This window comes from Corvus cornix, chromosome 2 (genome assembly GCF_000738735.6).
Source record: "Corvus cornix cornix isolate S_Up_H32 chromosome 2, ASM73873v5, whole genome shotgun sequence".
NCBI classification, from domain to species: Eukaryota; Metazoa; Chordata; class Aves; order Passeriformes; family Corvidae; genus Corvus; species Corvus cornix.
The window spans coordinates 55,702,646-55,730,274 of record NC_046333.1 but is presented as its reverse complement, the minus strand read 5'-3'; the positions used below and the strand labels follow the sequence as shown (position 1 = coordinate 55,730,274).

Sequence of the window (27,629 nt, the reverse complement as noted above, 5' to 3'; positions counted from 1 at the left end):
TGATTGCATCCTGCAAACTTACTATGCCAAATGTTTAAAAAGCCTTTGAAATATAACAATGATGACAGATCAAAATGGACAGAAATGTCAGCTAACAAAGCATATGGTCTATCAGTACATTCTTAAGAACTGGCTAAAATTTTTTTTTTTAAGTGATCTGTCTCAAAAGTATAGCATATTGGTATTTTCAGTTAATTTCAAACAGATAATGAACACTTTTACTAATTTCTGCATTCCTTGAACTGGCCACCTGTCATGTCCTTCTGACATATAGGACTTATATAACATGCTGACTCATTAAATTTTTTGTTTATTCAGACTTTTTATCCTGGATTTAGAGAACTTAAATGTTCTTCCTTGTTTCTCCAGAATTCTTCACTTGAGGAAAGAGAATTCCTTCGACTCAGTTAATTATATTATGTGTAGGTAAGTAGAAATAGTCTACAAATGAAGCACATTTCTGTTTACTGAAGAATTGGTTTAAAGGTCATAATCCAACTTGGCATTTCTGTAAAGATAGATTCTTTCTGCATTTTCCATAATTTTTCATTTCAGAAAAATCATGATGTGCATATGATTTTCCTTTGTGTTCTGTTCTCTGCATGAATGATGTTCAAAATTCTTCTTCTGGAAGGCATGGATAATAGGTAACAGAACTAGATTTTTTGCCTCCTTACATGTGCCAACATCTGGAAAAATTACATTTTTATGGTGCTTCCATGTAATGCCTCTGTAAGCTCATATTGTTACTATTATTCTTGTCATGTCACATAGGTGAGCCGCATTTTACCATGATGGTTCATCATGCTGCAAATACCTTTAGAATTCACCTCCTGCCTAGTCCAGTGGACTTTTCCAAAGCCCTTTGGGATGAGTTACTACTGAATATAACTACATACTGCTTTTCAGCTACATAAAAAAAGGTCCTCCAACACAAACCCTAAATCAAATAACTTCTTGAAACTTTTCCTTCCACTATTCCAAATAGTCACAAATTATTCTGTCACAAATCTGTAATCAGATTTTCCTGGAGCTCCACCTGCATTTGAGAAATATATTATTTTTATGAGCTTCCCTAACTTAATTTTTTTAAGCTTTTCTCAGATTTCTCTCTCTTTGCTTCTTTTGGTGCTTTTATATTTAGTTCTTTTTCAGTTTAGCAACTTGATTATGACAATACTGATGTAAATGCCTAATTCATTATTGTAAATAGTCTCAATTACTTCAGTAAAACTCAAAGTTAAATTTGTTCATGTTTGTAAGATTTTCTGGATTGACGGTGCCTTCATAAATATTTATTTTCAAAGAGTGTGAATACAGGGTGATACTCTTTGCTTAAGAAAAATAATTTTGACTTACATTTGTAAATGTAATAAAAATAATTTAACTTACATAGCCTTGCAGAGAAGACATCAACATCTTGGAATATTATTGTTACAGGAAGCAAAATTGAGACTCAAAAAGATTATTTTATAACTGTTGGTCAATCAGGAAAAATCATAGGAATTAAAAATGCATTTCAAAAATACTGCAAAACTTGTCACATGAATTACCACTAAATCAACCACCCCACAGCAAACTTATACTTAGGTTTGAGCACTCACTAAAAAATTTGGATAAGCTAAAGTCACAAGAGCAATGTTGTTTTTATCTTGTGCAGAAAATAAAGCTGAAAGATAGGGCTGTTCTGGTCTCTCTGAAGTCTTATTGCTAGCCCAGCCCAAAACCATTGCCAAACAACCTCTGCCCCTTTAACTTCAGCATACCTTCAATTTTTCAGAGGTGAAAGAGTTGCACAGGGTGTAGTTGGACCAAGTCCGGTTGCTCTCAGGGTGGCGGAACCAATTTCCAGTTTCATCACAATATTTTGAAGCCCTCTCTGATGATAAATTACAATAATAGTTATTTTAACATAAACATATTATGCATTAAAAAGCCCATTGAAAAGAATTTCTTTATTTGGGAACAAAATGTCTGTGTAATAAAATCCAAATGCTTTTCAACCAGTGTAATTCATATGCATCTCGCTGGTTTGTTGTTTTAGTTTTTTTCTGAGACTTATCTGGTGGTAAAGTTGTTGTTTAGATGTCTCCTTTTGCCCAGAATCCACTAGAGTATACATCTCAACCTTCATTCAGATGCAGTATTTAGCTGATAGTAATCCATTTAAAGAGGCTGTTGACAGCAACTTATGGAAGAGAAAATAACCTTAGGTGCTGATGCCAGACCTGAAGGAAGTGTGAGGGGTTTCAGGTGTCAGGGTTAAATGAGTTAAAAATACTGCATAAAGGGCAGTCAGTAGTATATAAACCAGAGCCTGGGTGCTGGAGATGTCAACAGCCCCAAGCCAGTGCTCTCTTTGTGCAGAGGAGTGGAAGAGTCTTGCCCAACCTCCATGCTGGTGGAATCCTGACATGGAGAGCAGGAGCATTTCTTGTTCTCCTCAGGGTCTGCACAGCATGCAGGCACAGAGACAAGCAGCCTCACAAACATTTTGGCACTGGTACCACTTGTCCAGTTTAATTTAAGATCGCTGCAGAGTTCTCTGTTTAAATAATGTGATGTGTCTTTGGCCTCTACACAGGTGTCTCTGGTGCTGGTTTCTTAGTCCAGGTGGCTCTGGCTTACTTCCCGAAATCCCTGCCATATGGATCACGCTCCAGGCTCGTGCTCCTCTGCACGTCCTTTTACTGTGGTGGGGGGATGGTGGGCCTTCAGTAGCTCACAGCTCTGAGGGATGCCTGGAGCTGCAGATGTGTGCGTGTCCCCCCATCACACTCACACTCCTGCTGGGGACACCTTGGATGCTGAGGCACAGACGGTCACTCCTAATTGCCTGTCAGGTTTTGGACCAGTTCCTTTGGCCTTCCTTCAAGCATTAGCCACATGGGAGCCACAGGAATGTTTGCCCAAGTAACAAAGACAGGATAAGATCGTAAACTTAAATTATTTTATGTTTTCTTAGGTAGTGACACAGACACATGCAAAAAAAAGGTTTTTCAAGTCTGACTTTTAAAATAGTCTAAAAAGTCTACCTTGAATTTCCTTTTCTCGCTCTATAATTTGTTTGGCTTTATACTTAGATTATCAGCATTTCCAGTCAATACACTTTTACAGGGCCCACACCCATTTGAACATACACATTTTCATTTTTTGTGGTCAACAATCCCAGTTACTTTTCCTCATCTGGTGATTAATGGCTCTATTAATTTGTAAGATTCATATTCCCTCTATACAACCCGAAGAAAGGAACTGATCATATGGGTAAGGTAAGGATTGTACAGACTGAGTTATCTTACTCTGACTAGAAGTACACTTTATATAGTGCCATTGCAGCAAAAACCAAAAAATCCTCCAGAACACAGCATAGTTTTGAAATGATTGTGGATTTCAAATCATTGTTTTGGGGGACTTGTTAAAAATCAATACGTGCATCAACGATACCAAGAGGAACAGTACATGTTATTTGAGCCTTCCATTGCTGCAGCTTGGAGATAATCTCAGACTGCCCGTGTAGCAGAGTTCCCTTTTACTCATCGCCAGATGCTATCAAATGCTGGAAAAAGTTTTCAGTCATAGAGGAGAGATTAATGGTCATGCTACCATGGAACACAGTGTGCAAACATTGCACTATCCCATGCACTCTGCAAAGTGCACAGCTTTGGTTAATCTGCTACAGAGTGCGTATGGCAAGGTCATCCATCATCTCTGTACTTCAGTGTCTAGGTAGGCGCTCTGCCAGAGTATAATGTGGCCTCTCTAAGTTAGAGACAAACCTTTCGCCTCATACTTTTCCTTGAAGCCAGACAAACACGGCTGATCCTACTCTGAAAGTGCCCATGCCCCGTGGATTCCTTGCTGTGATGTGAGAATACACAACTGGGGAATAAGCCCTTTTTACTGTCCTTCCCAGAGACTCAAACAAGTCAAACATCTCTTCTAAATGTATTCTTTTATGCAAAAACAAAGCTGCAATCCAACCACTGTTCTACTGCAAGTTATTCTAGAGTGGCCCGTACTGGGTAGGGAATTATGAACCCGGGCATGTGTTGGTTCTTGTGCTAACCAGAAGATTATGGTGAAGTCTGAAAAAATACACACCTGCAAGGCTGGGTAGGACAACACTAGCAAGGCAAAATGGAAGCGTGGGCTTTTTGATTATTAAAATATTGTGTAAATACTAATTTTTTAGGCTCTGTCTGTACCCTATCAGCTTGGATAGAGCACCACTTGAGTATCACATTATTCAAAGTGGAAGATCAGTGACATCACATTGGACTGATCTCGCCTGACAGTAGCAACCTTAAAGTTACATAATTCACAGGCAGTTGGACAGGATTTCTGCAGTTAACTGAGAGAGACAGACACTTCAAGAGCTGTCTGGGGAAAATGGGTGAGAGGAATCTCATCCACAAGGGAAGTTTCATGGCATTAGTGAAGTATCTTGAAAAATTAACCAGTAGCAATTATTTGCATATATATTTTTTGTTGCACTAATAATGCTTTTGTAAATCATATTTTCATAAAAAAACCCTCAGTCATTTACATGTAACAAATATCTTAATATCTCTGGAACAACATGATAGCTCTTTCAATCAGGCTTTTCACAATTAGACCAGCTCTACAGCTAGCACATGTTAAAGGAGTCAACATAGGAATCAAAACACAGCAATCAAAATAAGCAAAGTTTTTTTTATTGCTGAGTTATAAGATGAAAGAAGAAAGAAGCTATCCCCTGTTGCAGTCATGCTCAGCACATACTAGATGTTGGATTCTTTGCCATTGTTTAGATAGACCTGTGCAGTGCTTAGTTTTGCTGATGAAGGAATAGTTGATATAACACATCTGATTTACTTACATCCTTAGTAAAATATTCTGGAAGAAACTTTTTCAAAAACGAAAAAAAAATTCATATAATGGAATGGAGACCCTAGAAAACTTCAATTCCAGTGTCCTAGTAAATGAAGGATTATCACTGTCTTCAGAGCGTCTTAGTCAGCAGAACTAGAATCTGTATAAGAGTCATATTGGGCACTATGGGGATAGGAATTGATTTTTAAAATATAGCTGTCAAACTTGCTAAGGAGCTGGACAGAAGTACACAGAAGGGTAAGGAGAAAAGAAGCAGCTGTACAAAGAGTTCAGATTTGTCTTATTTATAATTGTCTGAATTATATCACTTCAAGACAAGAAAATAGGACCAGCAGAAATCCAGAATTGCCTATTTTAGTTAAATTCAGCCACAATCTGCATTTTGTGGCAGCAAGAGAAGGGCTCTCCCAGAGTCAGAGCAGGAAGGCAAGGCTGTACATGCGTGTTCTTCAATTGTGAGAGGTAACAACACATTAATTATCATCTGATTAATCATCATCTAATTGCTTATGGATGCATATGGATTTGTTTCCAAATTGCACTTCTAGAAAATATCTTTCTGGAACTACATCAAGAGTTTTGAGTAATAGTTTACAAAAGGGAACTAAAGACAGAAACCCAACAAAGGCGAGAACTGAGAGAAGATTTGCTAAATGTGGCTTTGGCTCACAAAGTGGGGTGGATACTGCTCTTAAATGCTGCTGTCTGCCAAAAAGCAAAGAGAGTGAAAGTGAGATGAAAAGGTGTGTCTGCCACAAAAATACTTGCACATCTGGCTCCCTTGCTATGTGACTGCGCCAAACTAATCCTGACTAAATGCACTGTACAGAGACAATGAGGTGGGCAGTGTAACACTCCCCTGCCACAAACCAAACAGCCCACGGGTGGCACTGGGCAGGGCTCCATTCATCCTGTTGCCCTCTACACACCTGCCTTAATAGAAGGCCATTATATCCACAATGCTTTTTCTTTTCTTTCATTTGTAAGAATATTGCCAGCAGGAAGTGCATATGGCATTCCTCAAAAGCTAAACTCCTACCAATCTCAGTGTGACCTGGAACCATTTTAGAGGATTATACCAAAGATTAACCTGTCTAAAATATGAATATAAAATACAATTCAAGAGAATTGAATCTTGCCTGAATAGGAGCATATAAAATAGCCCTGCTCAGAGCTTCACAGCCAGAAGTGGATGAGACAACGAGTTTCCTGCTGTCACTGGCATTAAAGCAGTAGGTCTTGTTATGTTTTCCAGACAAATTGATTTGTTTTTATGCATTATCACATTGCGCATGATGTGCACTGCAAGGAGGAGATTGTTTCTTTCAGAACACAGATTCCTATCTAGTAAGAGCTGATCTAAGTTCAGTGAAATAAGTGGGACTACACTGGGTAGCTAACTGTGAAGTTGTCAGACAGAAAATGAACAGCACTGAGTATGTTCTTCTTCACTTTGTTTCTGTGTTCTTTTCTTCAGAATACGATTTCACCTTGTTTACTTTCTAACATACTCTATCAATTTCTTCTTGGCATCAATGCTGAATGTTGTTGGGGGTCAGATAGAGAGCTGGTATTTGGTACCCACAGATACAGATGGGAGAAGGACTTGATACTATGCTGACAATAATGTTTCACTTTTCCAATTATGAAGGATGTAAGTATCAAAGAACAAAAATGGAGAGGAAAGACATTATTTTATTACAGGTCTCAAAGCTATACATGGTCTCCTAATGAAGTGACATAGCTATCAATTAGCTGAAACACAGTGGTTCTGCAGATCTTGGTGCAGCCCAAAGCAACACAGCATGAAATACTTGTTTCAGAATTCCATGGGGTTACTTGCATGCCTAAAATACCTACTGAGGTGCTTGGATATCACAGACTCAATGGGGAGGAAATCTGACAGTCGCTACATTTTTCATCATGGGAAATTGATATTTTTTAGGATGATTTTTTTTGTTTCTCAGCAGAAAATCCAACTGTATTTTGTTTAACACGAAGAAGTTACCAAAGGAAAAAATGGCTTGTGACACAAAACCTGACAGACTTCTCAGGACAGTTCAGTCTGTGCTTTTGGCCACCTGTAAGTGGCAGCCATTTTCATTAGCAGTTGACAGACTTGTAGACACCCCCCTTATTTCTTGTCTTCCTCCTACTTTATTAAGTATCCATGTGACAACCAGCACCTGTAAAGCAAAGGCTGACTACCCACTGGTTTGATGCCACATCTGTAACACATGCTGGGTTACTCAACAGCTATTCTAGGAAAGCAGCTCTGCCTCAACCAGGAGATGCTGAGGTGCTGCTGAAACTGGGAAACAGGGTTGACTGACCAGGATGCAGGGAAAGACGCTGATAGAGGTGCTGATGAGGAGAACAGAAATATGGCAGAGGAAAATATTGGGTCCAGAGGACCACAGGTATTGTTCTTAAAGAGGACAGCAGAGATAACAGTAGGAAATTAATTACTTGAGGGGGCTTTTCTTCCTACGGCTGTGTACAGAGAACAGGAATACTAAAATATTGCCAAATTTCAACTTTTAAAACTTGGCAGAAAGAGTAACTGCAGTATGCACACACTGTGGGCCAGATTCTGTGACAAGTATTTGTACATTAAGGAGTGATTTGCAATCACAGGCCTTGGCATTAATAAGCATTAGTAAGTGGAGTGAGATGCTTCTCCATGGATGGCTTCAAGTGTTACTTTGAAGAGCGCTGTTGTAGCAGAGCAATTAGTTCAGAACGAGTCACTGGAGGCAAACAGACAAATGGAAAAGTGGAGAATAGGTGGCTTGGGAGTGAGCAGGAGAGTGGCTCTGAAATCATCCCCTCTATGAAGGATGAGGACCTTTAGTCATTGGGAAACTTCTGTGATCACAAGGCTGCCCAACACCCACTTTTGCAGGTACAAGCTGAGCATTGCATGGAGAATGCACAAACTATGATTGTTAGTTCCACAATTTTTTTTCTTCTATGAAAACCAGGGAAGCAGGGAAAGCAAAAGACTTGTAGTAAATCTTCCTGTTCATGAAGTGAGCTGTTGCTCTATGGGAAGGATATCATGAATAAAATGGGGTCTGAAGCAGAAGGTACAGACCCCATCCTAGAAGCACTATTAACATGCATACAGGAAAAGGCTTGTGTAACCTCAGGATCCAGAGCCTCAAGCTCTCTCCTGAACGTGGGCACTTCTGTGGAACTGAACCAAGTTCTCCCAATTCTTCTAAAATGCTCTTTTGGAATCTTTTGTGCAAATAGTCTAATGGTTGAAGCATTTGTCCACAGAGAGGGAGATCTGAGTGAAAGGCAGTCCTGCAGCTGAGGGCCTCAGCTTCTCAGTCTGTTGTCCCCAGATGCGCCAATGATGAGCCATGAGCATGATGCTGCTGCAAGACTCCTCCTTGAAAACTATGGCACTGTACAGAAAAGAGGTCAAGTCTTGCATGTCAGAAAGCAAAAAAAGGGCACAAAAGACAAGACCGTGTGATCTGGTTCCCATTGTCTGTCTCAGGAATGTAAGCTACAAAGATTTGTGGGGTTGGTCTCAGGGTGTTTCCACAGGAAGTGGATAGTGACCTTGCCCCATGAGCTCACTTTCCAAGCAGAGAATTGCTGAGCAAACAGATTTCCTTCAATCCATCCTGTCCAATGCCTTCTTCCACTGGAAAGAGGGACGTTTCTTCACCAAAGATTGAATGGAGGTTTGAATCCCCTCACACTCTGACATCGGAGATTTCCCACCTGCTGCGTGAATTCTGTAACTATGGACAGCTTGATTTATGAAGAGCAGAAATAACAATCAATCTGGCTGCTACTGTAAACAGGATTCAGCAAAATGCATACTGGGTTTGATCCAACCTGGAAACCCCTCAGTTTCTAAATAAGCAAAAAGCTCAAGAAAATCATCAATTTTAGCTAATGATGCTGGGTAATTAACTCACAGCTATGTAATAGTCTGTTTCCTTCATTTCCAGTTTGGCACATACAGCTTGGTTTAAGCTTGTTGAAAATGTTTAGATTTATGTACCCACCCTCCCAAATGTTTAATTTAATTGATTTTAACTGTAATTGGTGCATTGTGACTATGTGGAATTTAGCACAGTGTGGCATCAAGCACCGCCTATAAACAACATGTCCTGAGCATGGAGCACATGACTGTGTCTCTCTTCAAATGGTACTCTTTGCAGAGTTAAACTTGTGTCTAATATTTCCTCATATATATTTAGAAATACTTCATTGATTTTTCATTTTTCCTTTTCAATGTTCTTCAATTACTTCTCTCAGTCTGATTCTAGTATTTGTATGGAGAATTCAGCTAACAACTGAAACTCAGAGACATTATTTCTGCTCATCTTCTTCCATAAAATGATATATTCCAATAAAAACTGAATAAAGAGCATACTGATACATACTGCAAGCACATAAGCATTTGCTCTTCATTATAAAAACTTAGAATGAGGTGTTAAGAATACTTTGATGTTATAATTCAGAAGTTGACATTTTCATAAACTAGGTTCCATAAATCCATGGGTTATATTTACATAAATATAAATACATATAAAATATTTTTTAAATGAAAATATATAAATTAGGGAACCCAGAAGCTTGATGTGTTTTAATTTCAGCCAAACTTTCTGAGGTTTCACAGTGCTGCAAAAATGCCACTGGATTGAGCGCATCCACTCGATGGCACAAATGTCCTGAAGACATCCTTTGAAAGATAAAATGGTAAAAAGAAATACTGTACCAGTTGGATCGAAGTCTGGAAAATAATCCGGACAATTCTGAGCAGTGAGCCTTCCAGCAGGTGTGTCATCCCAGCACAACCAGCCATCCCATGTTCGGTTGCAGAACAGACCTGGACATTTAAGACAATTGCAGGAGTTAATTCAACATAAAGTCCCTCCTGAACCGCTCTGTTCTAGCCTCTTGAGGAATATTGCTGCCTGCAGACAATCAAGTTTTCTTTTTGTAATACAGGCCTTTGTTATTGTTACACTTAGAGTGGCATTCAGTTGCTACAAGGTACTTGTGGTTGCTGACCTGATGTTAGTGGTGGTGTTCATTTTACCAGAAAGTCATGTTTTAAAGCCTGTTGAACTGAACTTTGAATGTAGGATCCAATCCTTCAAATTTCTCTCCTTGGTCCTCTTTCTGTCATCAGCTCTAAGCATGCACACTAGTGGTACCCATAGACTTATGAGACACCCACTTTTCATTTCATCTTTTGCTGCTCAGTAACTCTGAAAACCGGGTTTTGGAAATGTAAAGGTAGGAAACATTTGTAGAGACATCCCAGCTAAAAGCAGCATGCGCAGAGACAGGTCCCTGCCAGGCTGTTGCCTTGTTCAACACCAGACATCGGTGATGCAACTACAAAATCCAGTGAAGCAGGTGCAAGACTGATCTGTAACATGCAGATTCTGCCTGCTGATGTTGTCTAGGTAGACATGCTGTGACCTCTTCATGCCCCTTCTGGGCATGGTGCTGTTGAGTCTGTGGGATGTTTCCAGCCCCCAAACAGCAGCAATGCCGGGAGGCAGAATACAGCTCATTGCTGATCCCCATTACAGGGACTGTACCTGCTATGGTCCTCGAAAATTGTGCTGTAACATGACTCATTGTGGATTTATACAAGAAACACATTAAAACCCCACTGCACTTCCTAGTTATTTTCCATTCAAAAACAGTTTGTGTTGGGGACAAAGTATTTATCATCAAGACCATCAGGTTAAAGTGAAATAGAATGAAAAGATACCTCTTAGCTTTTTGTTTACTCTGGGCCTGAGGAAGTATCAAAATGGAGGCTGTTTTTGAAAGAATCGTATAGAAGGCACCTAATAACCACCGAAAGTTGTTAACATATGGCTAACTAATTGCTTCTAGAGCTTTTGAAACTATCCACAGCTAAACTTTCTTACTGAAGCAAGAAAGTTGTAAAAAGACATCTGAATTGCTCCAATTTGCACCAATAACTGTTTGTAAGTAAAGCAGTTGTTGATTAATAAAGGAAAGCAAAAAAATTTCAAAATTAATTTTTTCCAGAGTAGATGTTGTTCAAAAAGGAAATTTTTATGTACACTTTTTCTTCGTTAGCTAAGATTTTATGCACATATATTTTTCAGTTATCAAGTTAAATGTGCTAATGTTACTTGTTTACTTAATTAACCAATCATCGTATCAGCAGTTTGTTATCTTTCCTTCAGGCATTGTCATGTTCTTCTATATCTTTGAAATGTATCTGAAAGACTTTTAGGAATATTTTTGTAATATCAAAGAAAAAGAAGAGTAGAGAATGATTATAACTTGAGCTTGTATTTGAAAAGTAGTGCCAAATGGAATTGGAGGGAATTTGTAGTTCTAAAACTTTAAATTCTTTGCCTGGCCTGATACAGAAGAATAATCGCATAGGTCAATCTCTACATTGTGGGCTTTCAAGGTAACTAACACGATGTATATATATATGCACACATTTATCTATATCTATCTATGCATACATATACACACACATATATATACACACACACTGTGCTGTTCTGGAGGGGTGATGATGTGTTTCCATGTGCTTGAGATCCTCTTTTTACTATGTCTTCAGTTCAGAATACTACTTCAGTGGTGCTGGCATCATTCCTTACTCACCCATTGTCTCCATTCTGAGTTAGAAAGGAATTAAGTGCATGTTGCTATGAAAACAACAGCCCCCAATGGCATCACTTAAACCTAGCTGCCAGCTGAAGGAATGCAGAGACTGCCCTGCTTTCCTCCTGCGATAATGCCGCCCTTGAGAGCACTACTAGGAATTCATGTCTTGATACATATGAATTCCCAGCTGATGCTGGAAAACCCGCCCTTTGCAATTTATCACACCAGCAAAGTGCAAAAGAAAGGTGAGTCCAGTGGTTACTAGCAATGGATGCAAAAACTAGGTGTTTACAGAGCTGGAGACTAAAAGAGTAATCTAACAAGAAATGTAAGTTATTTCCCCCACAAGTCCAGCAACTAAAAGGCTTTTTCATGCCTGAAACATCATTCTTTCTATCCCATAGCTGTGTTTAACTGCTTGTGGGTATTCCCCAACACTGTCCTGAATTAAAACCTATTTTAAGCAGTGGGAATCTCTTTATTCATTCCCAAATATTTCTGCATCAAGACAACATCTAACCCACCTTTGAGTTTTACAGAGCCCAGTAAAACTTTTAAGATAAAGAGCGGTAGAAATGTCTTCATTCTTGTATTACAAAAATTCCCACATTATCAACACCTCTATTAGGTCAGGTGTTTTCGTTAATTTTTAAAAATATATTTTCCCTTTAAACTGTGTCCTCAGTATCTGTTGTTTACTTGCAGAAGTCTCACACTATGTGTCACACTGTGACATTTTTTTTCTCTAGCTCCTCATATCTTCTTTCATATCTTCTGTGAGAAAAAATGGCCAGAACACTCAGTCCCAAACAGAAATGCTGTTTTATATTATGCAATTGCAGCACTGCTATTACTTGTCTTCCCTTTTTATTAATTTTCACATATGCCTCATATTCAGTAAAGATGAGTGCTCAGTGTTTTACAAACTTATTTTTCCTACTGTTGCTGCTGGATATAGAATACATGGAACTTGTGCTGGTACAGAGCATGACAGCCAGCAGTCAATACAGAAATGACAAAAAAATTGAAACAGTGAGTGGAGCAAACAGAACAACATTTGTATTTAAGATTCACAATCAGGTGTGACGTTGCTGAGAGGTTTAGGAAAATGCTATTCCCGAAGCAAGAACACGAGCGATTCAAGCAGGAAAGCACTGTGCCAGAAATGTAGGTGACAGAGGAAGGAAGAGCTGTTCATTTCCTTGGCTCCTCCCAGCCTTTTCTCTTTCTCTGCACTTAGGAGGATGCTAAGTAAGTGTGAATTTAATTACTGTTTGTGGAAAGGAAACTGCACCCTGAGGAAGACTATGGGTCAGTATAGAGAAGAATTTCTTTATAGTTATATAACCACACATGGTAAAATACAGATATTTAAAAAACCCTTTTTACCTTTTTTCTTGTATGGAGGAGCTCTGTTCATCCTCTCATAACATTTGAACTGCGAATCTATTATCTTCTGTCGTATGACTGAATTTTCAGTTACTACAGGCTCTAATGTAGGATCAGTATAATTTACAGTAGAAGAAAGACTTGGAACAATTCTCTGTACGGAAAGGAAAAGTTGTTAGTACAACTGAATAAACAAAGAGGATTAAATAAAAAAAAAGTGAGGACCAGAAATTTCTATTATTCATTCTTCAAAGAATGAATTCTTCAAACTTGTACTATTTACAAAGTAAGTGCTGAATTTTATTAGTTTACCTCATTAAAACAGAAGATTTTAACCAAGCCATTTTTCTTGGCAAAGAGAGGATTTTTAAATACTTGATAAGGTCTTCAAAATCTTTTAATTTCATTTAGTGTCTGCAAGAAAATTGTCTATCTTCCCAAAGTTAAACCTATGTATTTCTGCTTACTAGTGCTGATTTCTCTCTAGACTGTGCAGACAAAATACCTCAGTGACACAGCCTTTGCTTTGAACTGATTATTTCTTGTTTTATGTCACGTCTTGAGCTTCAGTAACTGTTAAGGTCATAGAAACACAGGGTAGAGTTTAAACCTCGATACCTGACCTTAGATTCTAGTTAAGTACCGAAGCAGACTCTCTAAATTTGATAGTCTAAAGAGCAAGGTCCTCTTTGATCTAGTGGCATCTTCAGAATTATCCCATTCTGAGCTGCCTGCAGGTTAAAGGAAAGGATCATTGCCTCTGGAGGGCAAAGATCTCAGCTAGAGAGGTCAGCTATGTTCTTTTGCCATCCATCCATCCATCCATCCATCCATCCATCCATCCATCCCTCCCTCCCTCCCTCCCTCCCTCCTTCCCTCCCTCCCTTGTACAGTGGAGGTGTGTGACCAGAGATCTGTGGGGCTTTAGTTTGTTCCGTTTTGCCTCCGTCCTGTATCAGGACTCTGCTTGAAGGTGATAGTAAATTATTAGTTCCTCTGCTTCCGCACACAAAAGCAACATTTTTGTAGCACTTTCTTAGCATGACCCTCTGTTTTCCCTTATACTAAATGGTACCAAAGCCATCACAAGCACATTCAGACTCATTTGCAGGCCGCTTCAAAATCCAGGACTCTCATAAAGACGCAAACTTGACCTTTTTAACAGCAAATGCTAATACAGAGATCTTTAAGCATGCATTTATAGTTGTTTGAACTGAAAGCATGACAGGTTTGAAAGTTCAAATATTGGCTTACTTCTTACGTTTTGCTGCCCCTTTTTTACTGCACATCCCAGGCTATTGTATTGCATCAATGTTACTTTTTTCCCCATTTGCACGCTAAAACACCTTGGTAAAATACACAGCAAAACCACAGTATGTAGGACCTCATTGAAAAAGAAAGCCAGTACTTTTATCCTGATACTTCTATGCCAAGCCATGTCAGTTTAATATTTTTATACTCTTATATCTAAAAAATTATATTTTTCTAATCTAATCTAATTTAATCTCTTTTGACACAGACATTCTCAACTGCATACACCTGCTAGCTGGAGGACATGGAGGCAGTCAATCTTGCTGTACTTAAGTAGGTGCTTGAAATAAAATAGGAGGAATAAGAAGGAAAATATTTTCTGGAAGAGATAATTTTATATAAATTTTAGGTGTATGTATACATCCAGCCCTCCCCTCCCCCCCGCCAAAGATATACTTGGACAATGAAGCCATTTGGAACATTTCTTCTGGCCATCCATGTGAAAAATTAACTATCTAGAAAATTAGGAAATACAGGAAATACAGAAGCAAAGACAAACATCACAGATCCCTAACTTTTAAAAAGACTAAGGGGAGCAGCTGGAGGCCCCAAGAATCATTTAAAAACCAGGCAAACCAAATCCTAAATCCAGCCCAGGAAAGTGCAGATGAGGTTCTTCAGATACCCTCAGCTTTGCCTTAGCCCTTCATGTCCATATCCATGTCACATTCTCTGGTGCTTCTCTGAAGTAATTAATAGATACTCCATGCTAATTTTTCCCATTCTTATCCTGAATAATACCTCAGTTCCAAGCTGTTTGTATTCAAGAGAGAAATAACAGTTTCATCACAGGAAGCTAGGAGGACTTCTGTGGCAACACCTTTCTTCTGCAATTCTGGGCCAGTTTGGGAACACATCCATGTGTGGGATGATGGTTTTGAGGTGTGAAATACAATTCAGACACTAAAGTCATCCTACTCTTATAGATAGTTTCATTACTTGCAGTGTGTGCGTGGTGGTGGATACACTAAATGTCCTGGATTGTGTACAAAATTATGTCAGAGTGCTCAACCATGTGACCAGGAGGCCTATTCTACTGCCCCTGTACAAAGCACTCATGGCACAGCTGAAATTGCCAGCAAAGTTTCTGCTGCCCACATTTAGGCCAGGAATTCACTCAGACAGATTAAAAATATGGATGCTATTTGTGTCACTAAAGCTCATCAGTGGAAATCACTTAATGGCTTCCAGTAAAATGAAAAAAGCAAGTTTGGATAAAAATTGGAGTAATAATAATAGATTTACAGTTGTCTTTTAAATTATCTTTTTCTTTTATTCTTTTATTTTTTAATTTTTTTCCCTTCCTTTTTTCTTTTTCTTTCTACTGAACACAGAGACTCAGATTTTCAAAGTTAATTGCCCAAAACTCTTTCCAGGCACTTTTTATGTTATTGAATAGTTTGTGTGTGAAATCAAATTAAGGGGTTATACATAGGTATGTCACTGGTATTGTTCATCTGTGATATGCCTTTTAAATGTACTCTTTCCTTTGATTGCTATTACTCATTTCTGTTTGCCTAGATTTGAAAAGCTGGCCTTGGGAGCTTGAACACAATTTTCTTCTGCCTTAAAATCAGATTACCACTTCAGCAGATTAATGAAATATTAATTCTTTGGCTTGCTGGAGGTGGAGAAGTCATATCCATGTTTGAAACACTGGGGTTTTTACCATGTGCAAGAGAATCCCATGTCCATCACCCAGAATTTAAAGCCTGACATCCCAAAGTCAGCCCAGTGGGGTGGTGATCTAGCCTCTATACACCTGCAGTTCAGTCAGACAAGAATCTTGATGCAGTTTGTGATGTCAGATGTAATTATTTGTTTTAGTCTTCCTCACTCCTTACTGTAGGGGTCAGACAAAGGCAAATGGGGCAGGAAGATATGTCTGGATCATTATTCCCTTACCAGAAATAGCAGGAGCTTGGGTATGGCTGCATGGGAGGGAAAGATTAGTGTGTCATGTTAATAGGAGAGGCTGGGAATGTTCCATGAATCTCTGTGTATCAGTGTTTGTATATGCTCTCATGGAGTTAATGATTAGGACTCATATCTGCTACTACATTTTAATTGTTATATCAATGTATTTTAGGAATTAAGACTTAAAACACACATTTGTACCACAAAAAAACCAAGGTCAATTAATCTTCACCTGGTAACATAACTACCTACATATACTGAACCTACAAAATATGGAAGAAATTTTTAATGTTCAGAGTCCATTACTACCCATTAAAAAGCCTTCCCATCCATTCATAAGATACTTCAGATGTAAATATAAATGATGTTTATACAACGGAATGCCTCATTAATTTATAAACATTCTTTATTAGGGAGAAATTAAAAATTCACAATAATTGATGTGATCATTGCCTGAAAATACACTGAATTCTTCAGAAGAAAACAGTTTAAGTGATGTCCCATGCAGCAGTTTAGCAGCCGTACATATGATGTCACTCCTAAAAGTCCAAGTAAATGACGTCATACATACGACCACCAAGCCACCACGTGACAAATGACTGATATAAGAAAGTGAATTATCATTACAAAGAGAAATACCAGGCTTCTGGGAATGCTGACGTTCACTTTATACCTAGAATGAATAAAGGATTCTGAGAAAAGCAATTTGGCTTTATTATTAAACTATACAGGAATGAATAAACAGTGCCCTGGTTTCTGTAAGAGAAACCACTGTTAACCTGTGAAAGACTGCACCCATTTCTGCAAGAGAGAATCCAGATAAAGTAAGCATAAAATTATTTCACTTTTTTCCCACAAAATATTGGACATGATGAACAAGCATCCCTAAATATTTTTCTTCTGCCATCAAGGAGCTTGCAGAACACTAACAGTACCTATACATGACATTTGGGAAAAGAAGGCATTTGTAGCAGTCTTTGATTATAGCTGTCATTTTCTTTTTCCCTCCTTCCGCTAAATATAGTAATTTAGCAACACTTATTGGTGAGCTCAGACTAGTAGAAATTCTGGATGCTCTAACTTTTTTTTATTGATTTCAACAGCTCAAACATTCACTTGGTATAATTCTTTTAAAACTGCTGTGTGCAGTCATCACTTTGTGGATCACTAAACTCCTGTTCTTCAGGACGTCCCATTTTAGAGAAAGAGCACAGCATAATTTAGATGAGTTGCAGAGCCCCTCTCATACTTTGATTATGTTTGAACTACTTTTCACAACTGCTAGTGTTGGAACAGATAAGAAAACAACTGTGATACCTTAGGAAGGTCATTAGCATATGGTATTCAGTAAACATAATCATTTGTATCCATCACAAGTGTGCTAGCAGGCAGCAGGCAATTTCTTTGGGGAAATACTACAACATGACATGTTTTACTTAATCACTAAATGTTAGAATTGTCCCATATTCTATTGCTGTTGGAGCAGGATGGTAATTATCTCAGTGAGATCCCATATGACTTCCATGCAGATTTTGGCAGCCATTTAAACAAGCATGAGATTGTCAGGTACAGTAGATGAAGACAAGTTTGTTGTAATGAAAAGCAGGTCACAAATCTTACAGTCCTTTTCCATTCCTACAAGATTTGCTTACATGAAGAAGCTTTACTTGCATGTTACCCTGGTGAAAAGTGTGGGCTAATCCAGAATACTTCATGGATATTTCTTTTCAGCCCTGATTATCATCTTGTAAGAGGCCTCTTTACTGCAATCAGCTGTGTAGCAACAGCCTTGTTTTTTAGAAAAAGCAGAGATGTAGTCAAAATATCCTGATCATCCCTGAAACTGGGTGAATAGAACAGAATACAGCATTCCTGTTTCTTGGGAAACCATGAGCTGCTTGAGTCTCAAATTCTCACACTAGTTCTTACCACCTTAAAATATCAGCAGTTTGCTTTCCAGAGCTTCCCTTGCTTGAGAACAGCTTCAGCAATTGTGAGTACATGTATTTACAGTGTGAAGCAACCCATAAATAGTTACACAGGGAAATGTGCATGCAGAACAACAGCTTCCAAAGACATGGTCTCAGGTGATGAGACCCTGGGGGATCTCACCATCCAAGGCTAGGGAGGACCCTGGGCTCCCTGAGGTGCCAGACAGCAAGAAGGCTCAGAAGAAGCAAGACAAAGGAGTCTGTGACAGGTCTTCAGCAGCTCTTCTGCCATGGGAGGTCTTCTGTGGACCAGATGCTGGAAGAGATGCTGTCTAAGCAGGAAAAGGCTTGTTCTCACAACACCTGCACAGGTATGTGTTTCAGAGATTCACAGTGAGAGCCACTGAGCTGGGCAGGAGCAGGAGCCCAGCAGGAGCCCAGGAGTTGGTGGCCACACCACCCCACCAGTGCACATTGCCCCCCAGCTGTGAGGCTCAAACAGGGGCACCATGGGCAGCTGCCCCATCACAGTGGCAAGCGCTTTGCTAATGGGTTCTGGAGGCTTGAACCGACTGTACCACAGCTGTATTCCAAAATACACCAGTTTGTGCAGTTACCAAAAATTACATTTAGGTTTCCATATAATTAATTTTCGATGCTTTGTGAGCAGGAATTATTCACGAGTCTTTCAGGAGTTGGAAAGAAGTACCAGACTCTGCATAGCTTTATGACAGAGGCTTGGTAACAATTTGACGGATTTGGACTTAGTGAACATGCGCAATTGGTTTTTTGCTCAAAATAAATTTATTCTAAAATTCAGCATTGATCTAGTGGGCCTAATTGAAAATAGTATGGCTTTCAGCTGCAGCACCTATTTAGTCCTTACTATGCACGTTGTGGTTGGCTCAGGACACAAAATTGGAGTATATGGGAAAAACTGCTTCTTCAATCCTCATTTCCAGGGCCATTTGTAGCCACATTTCTTACTTGACAAAATAAAGCAGACACTACGTATCTCTTCTCTCAGTGTCCTGAAAAATTGACTGGTCACACAGGAAAGAGACCCAAACCTTTTTCTTATTCCTCATTCTCAGCAGTTTGATGCTGCTGGGCACATTGCGCTGATGCTTCATCCTTCTTGTGAAGAGAAATGTGCACTAAGGAGAGGAACTAATTTCTTCAGCATACAGGGGCTCACGTACTTGAGGAAACAAACCTCAGCCAGATTCTGTGGCTCTCAATAATTGCCAAAAACTAGAGAGCATCAGGTATAAAGTGAACTAAGACATAATGAACAGTTATATTTTCTAATGAAATTCCCTTTGTACTGTAGAGGGCTATCTGGTGATGCATTCTTGTGCATCCAAAATCAAGGGAATCCATCCAAGAGGAAGAAAATAAGGAGTTGCTTTTATTTCTAAATTAGGTTTTGGAACAACTGACACTTCAGGTTTTGTTTGGCAAAGACGAGTTATTATGGATCTGTACATGGAAGTGCTATTTATTCTATGCAAAAAATTACACACATAAAGGAGATGGTTTCTATCAGAAGGTACCAAACCCCCTTGGTGACAAGTCTAAAAGAGGTGGTGGAGAGGGAATGTCTGTGCACACCAAGTAAGCAGGGCCTGTGACAAGACATTGAAGGAGAGATACAAGATGAATCTGAGGAAGTCTTCTGCAAAGCACCAACATTGCATAGAGGGCTACGCTGAGATTGTGTTAGGGGCTTACAGCTACCCTAAGAGATGAGATTTCAGGTAAAAGTCTCCCCAGCTCAGTAGGGGGACCACCACAGGGGAACCACCAGCATCTTCAGTGGGACAAATGGCACAAACAGAGAGCCTGGAGCCCAAAGGAGAAAACAAGGACCACAAAAAGTTGCGCTGCTTTGCAGCAGCTTGCAGTAACCAACTGAGAGTGCAGGTCACAAATGAGAGTATGACAGAAAACCATCAAAGTCATCAAAGAATGGAGATCTAGAGGATGCCTTGTGGGGTGGGTAGAGGAGAGGAATGGGAGATCACTCATGCCTGTGTCACAAATCACTTTAATTACTATATTTTCCTCAGCCTCAGACAGTGGCTGATGTCTCACAGTTCTTGGAACAAAGGAGTGATTTGAAGAACCAACAGAGTGGGAACAGTCTTTTTGAAAGAAGAGCACTCTTTACTCATTACAAATCATAAATAAAATGCAAAAAATGAATAGTTTCTACCATCTACAGATAGGGAAATTTTTGGAAAAATGGCTTAGCCAAAATATTTTTCATATTTGATCTAACAACAGTACTCTGGATAAATTTCGTGAAGGAAACAAAGCTTGTTTGTGGTCTAGTTCTGTGACTGGCTTCTTCCCTACTGAAAGGTAAATTAAACTAAGAGATGTCAAAGTAGAGAACAGTATGCCCACTGCAGTAGGGAAAGAAGGCACATAGAGATTGGAAGAGTGAAAATGTAAGGAAATTTGTGCTTAAATTATCCATTGAAGTCAGAAGCTGAAGCGCCCTTTGGTGCAAAGATATTTGAAATGAATGCAGATGCAGATCTCACTGAAGAGTTTTTTAAAGAAATCCTAGCCCTGGAGTACTGCAGGGATGAGCACAGAACTAACATTGCACACATGCTCTCATGGGTGAGAGATTTAAAAGATCTCGGGACAACAGGGCGAGGATCAGTCCTTCAAGGTTGACCTACAAACCCATGCTGTAGGTCAAAGCACCTCAAGTGTTCAGAAGTGCTGTTGACAATTTTAGTTATCAGAATATTTACAGTCCTGTCACTTGACTGGGAGCAAAATAAGCTGGATCTGTTTCTTCATTTGGCATTGGCTTTTCATAAGAAGAATTGCTGTTCTTTGTCAAGACCCCTATCAAGCTATGCAGATCAGATGGGATTCAAACCAGAAGGAAGCTGGTCTGTCTCAGCCTCTTTGTTACAGACATCTCTGACCATGGGTGATTTCATAGCCAGTGCATTGTCACACGCACCCTTGCAGGATAGGTAGAACAGCCACCACAAATAATCACAAATGCCAGAATACTCCAATATACCTCAGGGTAGAACACTTCTCTCGAGCACAGAGATGATTCCTCAATTCTAATTCTGGAAAAATTCTTTTGGGACCAAGTTAGCAGAAATGTATTAACTCTCTTCAATTCTTTCTCCTGCTCTTCAGCTCTTCTTTGATGGAGGATCCTAATCGTGGATCGTGGAATCGTGGAAATAATTCAATATTTTTCCGAAGTAATGTGTTCTTTGCTGTTCTCCTGGGTTCTCCATGATCTCATTTAATTGTTTTCACCTCCTTCTATCCATCATTCTCTTACTATTCTCTACTTTCCTTTCCATCTTTTTATGCCTATAAATTTAAGTGGCAAACAGCACTATGGACAAATTATGCTAGGCTGAGAGGAGACACACAACCCAATGAGTAAACCAGGGAGAGCAGTCGCTTATGGTCTCCAATGTATTTGGTACAACATGGGAGTTGATGAGGAGATGCACAGAGATATTTCATGTCCAGATATTAAAAGAGAAGATGAGAAGCAGAGGGGCAGGAGGACCTAACCAACAAAACACAAGAAGAAGAAAGCTTTCTTCAGGAACACAGAGATAGAGTTAGATGGGGAATAAGTTGGCAGCCATCATGCAAGTTACTCAGACCACACCAGCATAGTCCAGGTGCTTGTTCCCGATAGCAATATTCAGACATATGTTGATCATTCTGTAACTGAGGTTTTGGGCAGTATTCTCAATTCTGACTACTTGTAATGTCTATGATTTTATGATAATCACTAATAATTTGAGGTTTTGCAAGTAGACATCAGCAAAAGGGTTCAATTTATGTGAGAGGTATTTAGCCAGGCAGAAATGAATTTACTGCGTATTTAGAACCACAATTACTCAGCCATGTTGCATACATTAAAATAAATGTAATTTTGATATGAAACAGTTGAAAACAGCGTTTGAACTAAATAAATGGACTTTATACGACTATTTTTTATTTCGGTTGCTTTCCTAATAGCAGATCAACTATAAACAGTGAAAATCAATCACTACTTAAGTCAGTTTGTCTCACAGAACAACATTAAGGGCAGTTTTCAACCACACATATTCCCATGTCACTGATATGTTGTAGCCTGTAAAACACAGAAACGAAAAGACGGATGCATAAACTTCTTCAGACTTGCAGTTCTGTCTCACCAAGAAATAACACTTTCAAGTTCAAACATTTATTAGGTAATTTTATTAATCTCCTTTTGAAATTTATTACTAAGGAAACTCTTTTCTTCACCTGTGCAGTATAACAAGTATCACTTGGTACTCGTTTTTCTTAACATAGTCACAAGTTTAAATAAGGCAGGTGTCATGAGCAGTTCAGTTTTCTTGTACTTACAGTTAGAAGGATGATGAGTAAGAAGCAACTCTGGGTTGTTTTTTTCATTGTGGAGTCTTCCTGGAGAGACACGTTGTAGATGACCCTTCTGGGAATTAAACAACAAAAACAAAAGCAGTATTGGACTTTATCTGCCATGATAAATTCCTTGTCTTTGTGTATGAGCATCTTTTTAGACTTAGAGTGGACTCTGTGTGCATGGTTATTTGAGCACCCCCAGCCTTACACGTGCTCAAGGTTGATTTAACTGGAGGTTGGTATGCTTTAAATTTAGTGTCCTTTGTGAATCTCTGGTTCACAGATGATTGAATGACGTGGGGTACAGCTCCATGTCACTGTGTCACCAGCAGCAGATCTGGGTTAAGTCCTGGGTCTTTGCCAGCTGAGGCTACCTTTGTTGTCCTTTTTCACCTGCTTCTAACCTAATGCAGAGCTGCAGACCTATAAATAATCCAGATATTTTAAACCTGACCTACAAAACCCAGAAAGATCCAGTTTGCAGACAAGTGTAATAGCAGCTCAAAACTCATATTTATGGGGCTAGAGAAAGCCAGAGTTTGAGTAATCTCTAGCTAGGTGAACAAGCATGTGTGGCAGGAAAAGAGAAACTTGGGAACAACACCGTGGGATTACACTCCATAATGCAGCTGGGTGGCTGGGCTGTGGATAGACACACAGCAGTGTAAGCCTCAGGCCATCGAGCAAGACTGCTTCAGCACAAGTACTGGAGAGGCAGAGCATGGACACGACTCCACAGGTTTGAAAGGAACTGGATCAACAACTTTTTGGTTTCCTGTTTTTTCCTCAGAGTGTTTTACATCAACGCTCATCTGTCCTATCTGGGAAAAATATCCAGGGGCACAAAACAGTTGTGGGAGTTCAAGCACGCAAAGCTCTTTGCATTAACACATCACTTTAAGTTTTATTAAAATGTAAATTCTGCATTAAAGTGAGAAATGCAGCTTTTGTCAAAACACGTTGTGCCTTCTGATGTGTCACAGACCACTTGTGGTATATGTGCTGAGCAACATGTGGCGGAGATCACCTTCAGTTGCAGTAACACAGTGAGCACTCACACACCTCCATTTTTCAGACAGCTTAAAAACTAGAAGTTAGGTGTTTTCTACCTGGGCAAACAATCCTTTGAGCACCCTACACATTTGAAACCCATAAATTGAATGGGATAAAGCACAGGAACTTGAGCACTTAGTCTAGTTGACATGTAGCGAACAACACAATCACTTGTGTAACATTTGTCTCAGCAACAACACTGTAACAGCTTTTCTCGTCTTTAAATGGTCTGGAAGGTCACCCATTTTCAGAGGGGAAATGAAATACAGTCCTCATCTAAAGCAGAAATATATAATGTCAAAATGTAATAAAGGTGTGGCACTTGCACTTCAATGTTACACATATGATCCAGTGGGATCGTTGCAATTGTGTCACTGAGATTACACAAAACATGAAGTGATTGCAAAGGGGGTTCAGAGGATTTGACTCTACTAAGAAGTAGTCTTATAATTGTCTGAATCTTGCCAGAACCATTCTGCTGTGACAGCGGTAATGCAACATGCATATGATACAGAAATAATATGTAATTACACTGTGAGCCACAAACTTGCATTAGATTATGAGTGGTAGACAACACAATTGGAGCAATAAATGGATAGCTAGATCAGAGAAAAACGCCCAGAATTTTGTTTTCTGCATGTTTTCCAGGCTCTTCCCTGCAGTCTGTATTAGTTCAAACTGACAATAAAGACTAAGGAAGAGCATATAAACAGTGGCTCTTGGACAGCTGTACAGTAAGCAGACGTACAAGCACAACACGGTGTTCATCCAGTTACGCACTGCACTGCAAGGTGTTCTACAGCATGGTGTAAAGCCAGTCTGGTGGGTGCCTCCATTCCTGTAAGCCTCCTCACTTCTGCTGCATCTGGATTTAGCATCAAGTAGGCAAATGGAGCACTTTGCCTTACAAACTGTCAACAGCTTTAAAGTACACAACGGTTTCTACAAATGGCACAGAGATTAACAAAATATTGTGACCTAGAAAGCATAAGCAAAATCAATATCAGCTGAATTTACCTGCTTTATGTCTGCTTTTCCTGCACTTTGTGCCTAGAGTGCCTGCAGCACCACGTTGGGTAACAGCTATAGATGCAGGTAAATCTAATACTCATGAGATTTTGTGAACATTTGTTATTATGTACTGAAAGAGATATTTAAAATGTTTCTTGAGCTTGTCTCTGTTAATTAAAAAAAAGCCATCTGTAAAATATTTAACACATTATTTTCGCCTGTGTGAACTAAATTGACTGCACTGTATGATACTACATACGAGTAAATGAGTAAGAACTACTTCCCATGCTGAATCTTAGCTAGTCTATTTATTTCTAGTCATTTTTCTTTTAGCCAGCTGTAACCACAGGAACAGCTGACATGCCAGATAGAATCCAGCACCTTTTTTGTCTTTCTCTTTCAGAGAAGCCTTTTCCAGTGGCAAAAATGTCAAGAATTGTTGAACTACAATATTTTAACAATCAAACTGTGAAGCCCCTGACTAAGAAGAGGTTTTTTTTACTTTAACCACAACATTTGCCCATAATGTTACAGCACACTTAGGCTGGCATCAGTACTGGATCAAGGATGATGATCTCATTGACATTAAAAGGTACATGCAAATACAAAGTGTTGGTCAGTGAGCAGGGCACAAACAACAGTGAGGCAGAAAGATTCACACAGGGGGAACCCCAGGAGATGGACCCTGTCAGCCTCCAGACAGAGGAACAAACCAACACCTCTGTGGCTCTGCTCCCATCTCCAGTGATCCAGGTTCAGGTGTGACATGCCAGGCAAGCTGGGATGTGCAAAGCAGTATGTTCAAGTGCCTGCTGTTTTGGGTATTTTGTGCTGGAACAATCGCTTTTTTACACAGACACTACAGCCCAGGGTCAGTGTGCTTGCAGCTGAAGGAAAGCTGGACAGCCCAGAGCACTGGAGCTGTGCTATCAGGAACAGAGGGTGGAACCAGAAAAGAGTCTGCTCCCTGGTGCATACTCACACCATGACTCAACCACACATGGGCTTCCGCAGCAGTGCCCACAGGAGGCTGTTCTCCATGCCTTCTTCTGGCTGCTCAGTACCACCCGACTTGGGCTAACTCCACAGCCACACTATAGGGCCACACTATGAAGAGGTCAGGAAATTAGTTTTCAGCTACACAGTTTTAAAATAGATTTAAATAGGGTTTTTAATTTATTTTTTTTACCATTACAGATGGAGAAACAATAATATTTCACGCTGTTTTAAGAATAGGTATTGCAGAGATTTTAAGGTATGCATGAGGTTTTCTTGAGATGATGCTTATTACAATAAACAACAGGAATTATAGAAAATGTGCTGATAGTTCTTGGGATCACCAGAGCTTATATAAGAATGATTATTATGGCAATTTAATACAGTTTTGAATTACCTAAAAATTTGTTTCATTTGTTGAAGTTCCCAAAATTTTTTAGGTGCTATGCTGGTTCCTGTTCCTATAGTATTTAGCCTTTTTCCATAAGTCCAATGATGTCTTTACTCGATATAAAGTTGGTATAACATGCTTCATGCATTTCAATTTTAGAATACCCATGTTTCGGCATTAATCATAAGTAGATTGCTAAAGCCCAGTAGTTTTTCATGATTGTATTAATTCCTCAGCCCCTGTTGCTTATAATAGTTACATACAACATCCCTGTTATTTAAACTTGAGTGTTGTTCTTTCTTTCTTTGCAAATGTAGAATTTACTTACCTCATTATGTGTTTAATCCTGCTTTAGCTATAATACTAATACCACTGACACTGTGGGGTTAGTCGTGAAACTTATCTGAGGATGAACACGGCATCCTACTCAGTAATGACATCTCTTTTATCTCTGTCCAGATGTCTACAGGTGTAGTACTGTGATGAACAAGGCTGTGATGAACAGATGAACAGTTACCACTGCATTATCCAGAAGGTGGGAAAATCCTCCATGCACAGCCATTTGCACAAGGCCAACAAGGGAAGTCAAATTTAGTCAGAAAGAAGGGTGTAAGATGGAAGATTTAAAAGGGCAGTAGAACAACAATTCTCTGCCAAGTTCTGAAGAAAAAGAAAGGAAGAAAGGAAGGAAGAAAGGAAGAAAGGAAGAAAGAAAGGAAGAAAGGAAGAAAGAAAACTGGAAAACCTTCTTTAATTATTCTGCTCTGATAAATCTGCAATGCCATGTGTCACAATACTGCCGACACACTGTTGGTTGAGGAAATTATTTTAAAAATGGTTTTCAAAATAAGATTTTGAGGAATTGTGGCTAAGTACAGAGATGTGATGCAAAAATCTCTTTCTCAGTGTGTTTATTATAGTCAGAAACTTTGAAACTTCACTTGCAACCTCCCTATTAGGCTTCAAGTTCCTTAGAGAGCTTTCTTTCCCCCCCGTGCAGCTTTCTTGGGTGACTAGATGGGTACACACCTCAAACTCCAAGGTCTCTGTGTTTTCTAACTTAGGTAAGGCCTTCAGACCCTCCCGGGGAGTACCTTGCCACTCAGCATAGAAGGCAACAACCTGCTCTGCCTGCATTAACACTAGGCTGGGAAACACCAGGCAGACACATCTGAGCAAGGCACAGGAAAGCCAGCAGATCCCGCTGCTGAGTGTTTTAGGTGTTTGGGTCCAGGGAGGAGGTTGCAGGTCTGTTTGTGTAGCCAAAAATACAGATAGTTTTGAGGAAAGTATTAAAATTATCCCCTCGCTCCCAGTGGGACATTTTACCCCTGGTTTCCTAATTTAAACTACTGCTTTGGGCCAGGAATGAGCTGTACATCACACTTCTACAATCCCAGGTCTTGTGCTGACCAGCACTGTAGTTACAGCCCCATCAGGCAGAGGAAATGTCATGAGTTTAATCCCCACACCTGAGATGACAGTAGAGCCACTCCCTCCTATTTCCCCAGCACATTCTCCAGCCATTAGCCAGCAATAGTCTTGAGATGGTTTAAGTGGCACCAGGACCTTCTGGCATTTCCAGTAGAAATGGTGAGCTCTGCTCAGTTATTTCTCATATGCCAGAAAACTGGTGACCATCAGTCCCAGGCAGGGATGGGTCTCCTAACAGCCTCTAGTCAAGTGTCCAAGAAGATGAG

The 27,629-nt window shown here is 39.5% G+C and overlaps 1 protein-coding gene and 1 long non-coding RNA gene across 2 annotated transcripts in view; one reads left to right on the top strand and one right to left on the bottom strand.

The window, feature by feature from the left end:
- Positions 1-27,629, bottom strand: part of CALCR (calcitonin receptor) — a 156,303-nt gene that overhangs the window by 45,361 nt on the left and 83,313 nt on the right. Inside the window, exons 2-5 of the mRNA XM_039549564.1 lie at positions 22,461-22,548; positions 12,904-13,057; positions 9,620-9,730; positions 1,767-1,879 (exon numbers count right to left, since the gene is read on the bottom strand). Coding sequence (XP_039405498.1) covers positions 1,767-1,879; positions 9,620-9,730; positions 12,904-13,057; positions 22,461-22,508 — 426 coding nt within the window. The 5' untranslated portion in view covers positions 22,509-22,548. The remainder of the gene's footprint in view (positions 1-1,766; positions 1,880-9,619; positions 9,731-12,903; positions 13,058-22,460; positions 22,549-27,629) is intronic.
- Positions 307-26,639, top strand: LOC109144557. The gene is made up of 3 exons (XR_002045402.3): positions 307-426; positions 25,740-25,797; positions 26,389-26,639. It is a non-coding gene; the product is annotated as an uncharacterized LOC109144557 (long non-coding RNA).